Source organism: Rhinolophus hipposideros (assembly GCF_964194185.1).
Source record: "Rhinolophus hipposideros genome assembly, chromosome: 4".
NCBI lineage: Eukaryota > Metazoa > Chordata > Mammalia > Chiroptera > Rhinolophidae > Rhinolophus > Rhinolophus hipposideros.
In genome coordinates, this window is record NC_138050.1 from 45,893,255 (window position 1) to 45,903,069 (window position 9,815).

At 38.4% G+C, this 9,815-nt stretch overlaps 1 protein-coding gene across 1 annotated transcript; it reads right to left on the bottom strand.

Annotated features, from left to right (window-relative positions):
• Positions 1 to 259: 259 nt before the first annotated feature.
• LSM1 (LSM1 homolog, mRNA degradation associated) lies at positions 260 to 9,814 on the bottom strand. Its single transcript, XM_081047255.1, has 4 exons — positions 9,363 to 9,814; positions 5,933 to 6,001; positions 4,492 to 4,607; positions 260 to 766 (listed from the first exon to the last, which is right to left on the bottom strand). The coding sequence occupies exons 1-4, from the start codon at positions 9,406 to 9,408 to the stop codon at positions 596 to 598; spliced, it is 402 nt and encodes a 133-aa protein (XP_080903381.1). The 5' UTR covers positions 9,409 to 9,814; the 3' UTR covers positions 260 to 595.
• Between the last annotated feature and the right edge of the window lies 1 nt (position 9,815).

Here is a 9,815-nt window from a genome sequence, read left to right on the forward strand (position 1 = left end):
GTTATAACCAGTAACTGAAACTGCACTGAAAGCTCCTTGCTCAAGCCTGAAAATGTGTTTTTCTTCTCAGCTAAAAACATGAAAAGGGGACAGGGAAGGACCGGTACGATATTTAGTATGAAAATATTCCTTTGTAAGTAACTAGCAACTTGGAAGTGTGACACAAGGGGAAATCCCAGTGTCCGGACTCCCCAGTTTATATTATAGCTTTGAGACCAGAAACTCAATTTTGTCTATTCATTAGAGACAACTCAAACTTGGGAAATAACATGAGTTTTGACATTAATTTTATTTACAAGCAAATGAAGAATGTCCCCTGTAAAATCTGGGACGAGAAGAGTAATGTAAGCAGTTGTTGACTCCACAGTGATGTGTGAAAGGAGTCCACTCCACTGCTCCTTTAAACAATTATTTTGTTTCTAAAAAAAGAAAAAAAGCCATGTAATTTCTTCATATTGCATATGTGAAAGAATTCAAAAGAAAAATGACTTTTCAAAATTCTACAGTCACTTGTCAAATGAGTGAGGTGACCAGAATGCCACTTTCATTCAGTGACAGCCCCTGCTCCCCAAGAGCAACAGCCTCTGAAAAAGACTTAATACTCATCAAGAGTATCTGCGCGAGGAATGGAGAGACCTCGATCCTTAAGAGCCTGAACTTTCAGCTTCTCAGCTTCCAGCTTGGCCTGCTGTTCTACCCTTTGTTCTTCTAGAATTTCTTCAATAGACACTTGTTGAAGGGGTGTGTCACTCTCCTTTTCCAAGTCCTACAAAACAAGCAGGTTTAAAAAACTTCAACTGATGACCAAGAACAGAAGACATTAGATCTAAAAGCAAACTGATTCCTATGTCAGGCTTGGGTTATTTTTCATAATTGTGACATGGCTGAAATATCCTTCTCCTAGAGACAGATAAGTTTTACAAAGAAATGGCTGGCAATATTACTACAGAATACATACTTATATAAATAATAGGGATAATATAAACAATAATCCCTATAATTATTTATATAATTATTTATAATTATATAATTACTTATATAATTATAATATAAATAATAGGGTATTAGGGATCTGCAATAGTGTGTATAACAAAGCTTTAGTTTGTCTAAAGTCCTACATTAATTAGTCAAGGACTACTTTTCTTAAAAAAAAAAAAAAAAGGAGCTGTGTTTATATAAATGGCTCTCTCTCCAACTCCAGAGAATCCAGGAGAGAAGTTACTGAGGCCAAGATGGCTTTAGAAGATAAGTTTTGTATTTTTACATAATCAAAGTCAGCTTAATTTCTGGGGATTGTTGCTCAGCAAGAAGGTATAGAACACTGATTCAGACAAGCAGCCCTCTCCCTCTAAGACAATAAACTGTCCCGCTGTTGCATTAACTAGGAGTCTTTAAATGGTAACACAAGACTCCTTTCCCCTCTATGGCATCAAGACTTCTACAGAAAATCTCAGCAGACCAGTTAGATTACTAAACCGAGTTGGCCCCAATATATTTCTCTGTTTTAATTAAAAATTTTTTTGCTTACTAGAAATTATTTTTTAATTTTGCATAATTCCGGTATGGAAGGATAATATTTTGGTGAATATCCTCCCAATTTTTCCATGTATATGAGTATATCAACTTCCAAAAAAACCCACAATGCAAACATTGACTTTAATTTTTTTCACTTAATGTGGCATAAGATGCTTAATATTTTTATTTTGGAACACCTATAAGCATTTGAAAACCAACCTTGTAAAGGAGAATTTTGACATAAAAGTATCTCATTATCCACAGATTTAGTTCATTCTCTTTAAAATGATCATACAGGTATTATTCTGTAGTTTTTGTAACTAGAATCTATACGAACAGGGTATTCTTATTTCTTATCCTTTTCTCTGACTTCCAGTGATAAAATTCTGGGAAGGCATTAACACGTACACAAACTCTCCAGATGTTCCAACCTATCACTGGATTCTAATCTTCTTCATATGCTGTCAAGGCCTTAGAACCCACAGGCTGCGACACATCCAATGGAGGACTCTCACCAGAGGTTAGAATGAAAGCCACATAAGTTACATAAGCAGACTCTGCCCTGGGTCAAATGTTAATTGCACCCAGCAAAATCTGTTATCAAGTGTAACCTGCCCTCACAATCCATGGGCAGTGGCTGATGGGAAGATCAGGCTCTTAGCTTAGTGTACTGCCTCTTGGACTTTTCAGTATATTACTCATTGAGCTATTCATGTGCTTCTGATGATGTTACTACCCCACAATCAGTTTTGTTACTGAAGGCTGTGTGCGTCACCATCCTTGGGGCAGAATCCAGGGACTTCTTAGGCAATGGGACGTTTACAGAATCTAGATGGTTTCTGGGCTTGAGTTTCCTTAGGGTTGGCACTTAATTTCTTCAAACTGACTGATTCATGTAACTATGCAAGCATTCTCGAACCATATTTCTTTAGTAGTACTACTGTAAAAATTCTGCAGCACCCAAACCATAATATATAAAAAAAGAGTACTTTTCTAAGGACTCCCAAGAAACAATGAATCTTCAAGAACAAATACAAGTTCACTTGTTCTCAAAGACACATCTACATAGGGGTACATTTGTGCCAATGTAACTGGCACAGAAGGTGTTTCTGTGATGTTCACTACTACAAAACCGAAGCAGAGTATGTGTAAATATTTTAACTTAAAATCTTTATCCCTGATAGCAAAGTAGTATGTTTTCTCTTTAAAAATAAATTCAGGGGGCGGCCCAGTGGCTCAGACAGTTAGAGCTCCGTGCTCCTAACTCCGAAGGCTGCTGGTTCGATTCCCACATGGGCCAGTGGGCTCTCAACCACAAGGTTGCCAGTTCGACTCCTCAACTCCCACAAGGGATGGTGGGTTGCGCCCCCTGCAATTAGCAATGGCAACTGAACTTGGAGCTGAGCTGTGCATGCCACAACTAAGATTGAAAGGACAACAACTTGACTTGGAAAAAAGTCCTGGAAGTACACACTGTTCCCCAATGAAGTGCTGTTCCCCTTCCCCAATAAAATCTTTAAAAAAAAAAAAAATAAAATAAATAAATTCAGAAAAGTATAAAAAAAGGAAAAATAATAACCCATAATTCTGTTGTCCAGAGATGCATTAGCCCAGTTCAGCCATTTACTATACCCTCCCTCACTACTCTTGGGTAGTACAGTGCTTTATTTTAACCTTTACATAAAACAAGGAGACGATAATTTCTGCTGTATAAACATGCATGAAATGATACACTAAACCAAAAACATCAGCCACAAAAATATTTTAAAAGCTAGAAAAAGGTATTTCATGTATTTCACAGCAGCACTTGGGGCAGTACTGATTAGCCCTTTCTAGCTGTTTCAGCAGGAGGTCTCTGAAACAACCTGACCCTGGCAGAATTATCTCCTCACTTTCTCAAATGGCTTGTTATTAAAAATAGCTATGGACCAAACCACTCCAATCAAGAGACTTCTGAAAACCTGATTTAAGATGTGACTAGGTATTGGGAAACTTTATTGAAAACTTTAAAAACAAAACATGAAAAGATAAAATCAAGCAAATGTCAAAGCTTATTTTGATTTTCCTAGCAAACCCAACAATCAGAAGCAGCAGGATCAAGACAAAGGTTTTAAATAAGGTGTTTTTCTCTTTAAATAAATGTTTTATGTAAAATATGAAATCAAGTTTATCTTCTTTCAAAAATGTCTGAGTACTTCTAATAGTTTTATATTTGTAACCGTTTTCTAATAGTTTTGTATGTGTATATATGCATACCTGGGTGTGTATGTATGTAGTATGTAAATACACACACTCACCGCTGCAGTAACAACACTTTAGAAGATTTAAGTTTTCACCTGCCAGCTGGTCTTCCTGGCACAGACACACAGGGACCCCCTCCCTGGCTGTGAGCTAAGGATCCAAGTGAAGCTAAGGCCCATCACCAGGATAGTTCACAGAAAGCCTTCTCCCACAGCCATTTTCTCCCCTTTCCCCCTTTCAAAAGGGAGAGAGCACACACTGCATACACAATGTGTCTTTTCCCTCAAACACCGCTAATTAACTTTTTATCATGAAAATGACTTGATAACCAATTGTTTAAATTAGTACAGGATATTCCTATATGAGACTTACTTTACTGAATTATTTTTCTCAAGTTTTTCAATTTTCTGCTATTAGATATAGCAGAAATAATATATTAATAAACACATTTGTATATGATGGTATTTTTTAAGGTATCAGGTAAAAATCAATGATATTTTGCTGCTAATGGATAGGATCAAACCTTTAAAATGCCAAGAGGCACTGAAACAGAGTTAATTATTCTCTGTAACTTTCCTTTTACAACTGTGGCTTTCCTAAGCTAACTTGGTAGTTTCCTGTGAAAAGGTGGGTGAAATGAAGAAAATATTTTTTTTTTTCCTTCTTGAAAAGACAAAAAGAAACCTAACTGGCATGATTATCAAGACCCATAGCAGCTTAACAGTTTTCACTTACTATTTCTCCTAGTAGGACCACATTTTCTCCTCTGACCACAAAAATCCCTCGAGGAATATCACCGTATTTTTTGCCCACATGAATACGTTCCACAGTCTGATGTAGCACTAAATTAGCTATAAGTGTATAGGGAAGAAACAAAGATATTTAGTTCAAATTATTGGGTAAAGGTGCATAACTCAATCAGTTATTTTGAGTAGAAAAGATTGAACTAAACGTGATTTCTAAACTTTCTAATTCTGGGAAAAGTTGAAATTTCAAATAGCCTTCTCCTATTTCATTAAGACACACCACTTAGGAGACTTTCAAACAATTGGAAACAAAGAGTATTTGGGATTAGATTGCACTAATACATGAATGATGGTGGGAAAAAGTTAAAGAAAATTAAATTCATTTATCATTAATTGCTAATATCAACATGAGTATAAGAAAATATAAATGAGTAGGGTACTTGGAAGACCAAACAACTGCAGAGATTAAAACTTTTTTTTTTTTTTAAAGAAGGAAACAGTTTTTCTATGCTGTGTGGGTATGTATATCTGATTACTGACCGAAGATTTAACTTTGTTTCAGTACTTAGGACTCATTTAATATCATACAGGTGTCCACGAATTATGCTGCTGCAGAAACCTATTTTTTCACTTTGTCAGATAAGCATACCTGGTAATGAGAGTAAAGCCAGTATTTACTACTTTTACCTCAAAGTAGTTTGATGAATTTGTCTTAAGATTTAGAAATCCAATCTATTAAGAATAATTATTTTTCTTCTTTCAATTGGTACCATTTGTCTTATTTGAAAAAAAGCAGATTATCTATGCTCTTATCTTCTATAACTCTTACAGGTGTTTCAATTATGTTGTTTTTTCCTCCTGCCTAAATCCACTGACCTAACAGATGTTTACCACATGGTGAGATGAACTAGAAGTTTCTTGAAACAGAAGCAACTATAGATGTCTTCAGAAAAATGCAGGAGCAAAACAAAAGACCAAGGCTCTTGAGTCTGACATATTCCTAAGTGTAAAATCTTGAGCTTAATTTTGGAGTCCCTAAAAAGCTTCAGGAAATGCCTCCTATCCAATTTTCTTTGGACGGGATGGGGTTACTTCAGTGCAGGAGCCAATGTACAAATAAGCAGCTTTTTCATTGGACTGAGTTTATTTCTATCATTTGGTCCCTCTAACGGGGAAATTAAAAAAATAGTCCAAAACATTGTATGTTTTCATGAGAACCAGTTTTAGAATTACAAACTTGTAAATGCAAGCTTTTAAATGATCTAATCATAATTTAGGAAACAATGATGTAATGACTCAAAACAGTATTTCATTATGCCAGACACGTGAAAAAGTTGGCGATAAATAAATTTCAATGTGAAATAACACAAAAATACAATGGGCAACTCGTATTATCTCGAGTATAAGAGAAGTCCACAACTAATACATACCAAACTGATCAATGCTTCTCAAAAAGCCTATAAGCGTCCTTCCATCTCGAAGAAGGACCAAGTGCTTTTCTGGGAAAAACAAAAAAAAGATCTTTAAAAAATGAAAACTGTTAGCATAAATGAGTTTACAGGGTAACAACAAAAATAAACAGCAGTTTACTTCGTCTTCCCATGTATTTAAGGTGGAGTTCATTGGGAAATTAGAGGGAGGGCCAAGGTAGCCTAGGTTAGAAGATTAGTGGTGAAAAAAATCATAGTGTGGCAAAGCAGAAAAAGGACTGGCTGAGTAGTCAGGAAGCCTGACTGGCTCTAGACGCTGAGGTTTGACAGTTAAACCTCCTCAGTGTCATGTCAAGTTTCTGTATCTGAAAATTGAGAAATTTAGTCTGGATGATCTTTACGATCTTAATTCTAGAATTGTTTCCCTTCAACTTAGAAGAGCTTCTATTTCACACTTTGGAGTCTGGGAAGATTTTAAATTAAAAACAATACCTCATACGTGTAAAATGAGGATGCTGACAATAAGCTAGAGCAAAAATTCAATAATATTTATTGAAAGCTATGTGCTCTTCTGGAGCCTCTATATACAGTACTGAATAAAACTCAGAGAGTCACCAACCTTATGAACTTGTATTCCTGGTGGAGGAAGGCAAACAAATAAAAAAATGACCTATGGTGATCACTACAATGGAATAATAAGTAAGACAGCAGGATAGTAAGATGAAGAGAAAGTAGCTACAGAAGAGAGGGTGGCTAGGGAAAACCTCTCTGAAGAGGTGACTTAGAGCTGACTCTGAAAAATGACAATAAAGCAGTCACTAGGATAACTAGCAAAGTTCATTCATTTGTTTCTTTAAGACCACACATAAAGTACTTCATAGATGCAGAACAGAGGAACAGGGTGCTTCTTCCTGGAAGGAATTTATAATTTTCCTTGGGCTATAATTAAGTACCATAAGAAAGCACATCTTAATTATATGAGACTGAGAGAAACTCGAGCTGGAGGCTGTATCTGAGTTGGTTCTTGAAAGTTAGATAATTTTTGGTCATGGGAAGAGTGACAGGGAAGGGGATGGTTTGGGAAATCTGTAATTTAGACAGGAGGAAAAAAAGGGTGGTGTATCCGTATGTTTAGTGAAAAGCTGAGGGTATGGAGAGAAATAACAGGAATGAAGTCAGAAAAAAGAACTGGGAGCAGGGTGAGTCAGGGTTTGACTTTATAGGGAACAAGAAAACACACTGAAGACTGAACTGACAGAAAAAGGAGAGCAGCTGAGGCTCTTTCCAGTGTCTGGAACATGAAGAGACCTGAACCAAGGTAGGGATGAGAAGGGCGAGGATGGAAGTACTAAAAGACTGTGCAGTTTAAAGTAATGGGATTTGTCAACTAATTGAGTTTGTATATGTGGGTAGGTGTGAGAGAGTGTGGTGCTAAAGAAATAAATTAAGAAGCTGTAGGAATTTTGCGTCATCATCAGGGAGGACCACTTACCAAAAGTCTAGAGTAAACAAAGCAAGCTCAGGGTGGAAGATTATTAGCTGTTTGTAATTCTTAAGTGCTATCAGGACACTTAGGTAGAAATGTCAACAGATAATTGGAAATGTAAGGCTGGAATGCCAGAGGTCTGAATTAGAGCAATTTCGGATGAGGCCACAAAGAGGTGATGTAATTATTAAAGTCCAGGAGATCTCCTAGAGATTTAAAGAAAGAAGCAGGCCAAACATGGAACCTAAGAGACCATCTATTTTAGGGAACAGTAAGAGGTAGAGAGGTAAGAAAATCAACAACTACTAGTATTGGAGAAATCAAGAGGACAGAATTAAGAATCCTATGGTCATAGTCGCAGTGCTGCAGAGGGGAGGGGAAAACTCAGAAAAAGTGCACCAGACTGATGCCTTTTAAGAATGCAGCTTCACTACTGTGTGGACAACAAAAATCAAATTGCAGGTGGTCAGGAAGTCAAAATGGAGATGACTCAAAAGGTTTGGGGGTAAAGATATGAAAAAAGGGATGGGAGTTTGAGGAGACACAACTGAAAAAAAAAATTGAGATGGACAAAAACATGTGAATGGAAGGATCCAGGGGGAGAGAGAAAGATAGAAGGTGTGAGAGAAAAAGGATATTAATGGCAGAAGGTTCCAGAAACAGTGGGAGGATCAAATAATAAAAGACAAACTGAAAGGAAGGAATACTTCCTACTCAATGGGAGGATGGGTGAAAATACAGAAAGACTAAGGAGAGAGGAGGAAAGTGTGTGGGAGGGGCAGTGAAGAGTACATATGAAATGGTTTCCAACTTTTCAGTAAAGGAGGGGGCCTGGAATCTACAAACAAGAGGTTAGAAGGCTTAAGAACAAAACTTATTTTTAATAGAATGACAGGATGTGTTAGGGCCTCAACTAATTCAGATACATAAGAAGAGAGGTGAGGGCAAAACGGCATCCTCAGACAACTTAAGATTTCATCACGCATTAGAGATAGGCTTGTGCAGTGGTTAGTTACATGTACAAATTTGGTCCAATTTACACTGTATTTCCCTTCAATAGCAAAATCACTCATTTGGATTTAAAAAATGATCTCAGACAATAAAAAATTTAATTATACACTCACTAATTTGTATACATAGTAACTGTAGAGATTGTTGTAACTTGTTTGGAACTGTGTGTAAACCATTTTGCAGCAATTACAAGTTAATGAGACAGGATCACACAAAACATTTACAAAAATGTTGCTTGAGGAATAATTCACAGATGACAGTTTAGCAAAAGGGAAGACTATATATACATATATACTCTATATACATATATATGTATCTTCTCTTTCATACAGGACTTAATTCCTCTTCAGGATAATGAGGAATAAGGGAGTTCTTCTTAAGTAAAAGCAAAAGAAAATTGTTGAACAGAAAAAGAAAGAAGTGAATCAACTCTGCCTTTCCAGAAAAGTCAATACCTTGTCTGGCAGTGGTCTCTGCTACCATAATTTGAAAGTACTAAAGACCTTTAAGGGTAAAAGAATATTGCAAATGACTACACAGCATACATCCTATGTTTCCTGCCAATAAGTCCAAATGCTATTGTCTTCATATTCTCATTTCTTGATGAATGCTTTAAGCATTCTCATCCCTCCACCAGTAACCACCTGGTACTTCAGCAGCGTCCCTGGGCAGCAGGACTGAATTGTACAGCTCGTGGCCGACCAGGCGGCGCAGGCTGCGCGGGGCAGGACAGAGGTAACAGAGGGCGGAGGCTGGGAGGTAGGCAAAGGGCGTGCCCCGTGGCTCCTCCATCCCGCGGAGCATGTCAACGCCAGAACACCCAGAACAGGGCTCAAATCACACCGTCCCCCGCCCCAGACTCATTCTACGAGCTTCCTCGAAAGAGGCACCCGTCGGGGGGGAAGGGTCTCGCCCCAGACTGATTTAACTCACTGTCGATGTCCTCGATGAGGCTGGCGGTGCCTGGCATATAGTTCATTTTGAACTGAGATAAGACTGCAACGTATAGCTGCAGTGGGCCAGCGTGTGCAACACCTCCCTCCTCCTACCGGAGTCGCCGCCTCGTCGGAACCGGGACAGGAACCGGGACCCGGACCAGCGCGTCCGCCCCGGCTTTCAGCCGCTGGGGCCTGCCGGAAACTCCTCCATAATATCCCTACCTACTTCCGGTACCACGTGCCCGTCGTCTGGAAGAGGCGGGACCGTCGTGCGGTCCGGGGACACACTTTCCCCATCTGAGGAGAGGGGAAGAGAATCTACATTGCATAGGTGATGGGAAAACGCAGTCTCCCTTTCAAGGAACACGGTGCAGCCCCTCGTTCTGCAGCTTCCCAGACCCCCAGAGTCACGGACCGTCGTCCCTCAACTCCCAGGCCTCCGCCGCCG

Excerpts from the sequence above, each read along its gene's own strand:
- LSM1 (XM_081047255.1), bottom strand. The coding sequence starts at position 9,408 with ATGAACTATATGCCAGGCACCGCCAGCCTCATCGAGGACATCGACA. Across the intron at positions 4,608-5,932 it reads GAGAAGCATTGATCAGTTTG|CTAATTTAGTGCTACATCAG; the intron begins GTATGTATTAGT and ends ATACACTTATAG. Across the intron at positions 767-4,491 it reads TGGTCCTACTAGGAGAAATA|GACTTGGAAAAGGAGAGTGA; the intron begins GTAAGTGAAAAC and ends CTTGTTTTGTAG.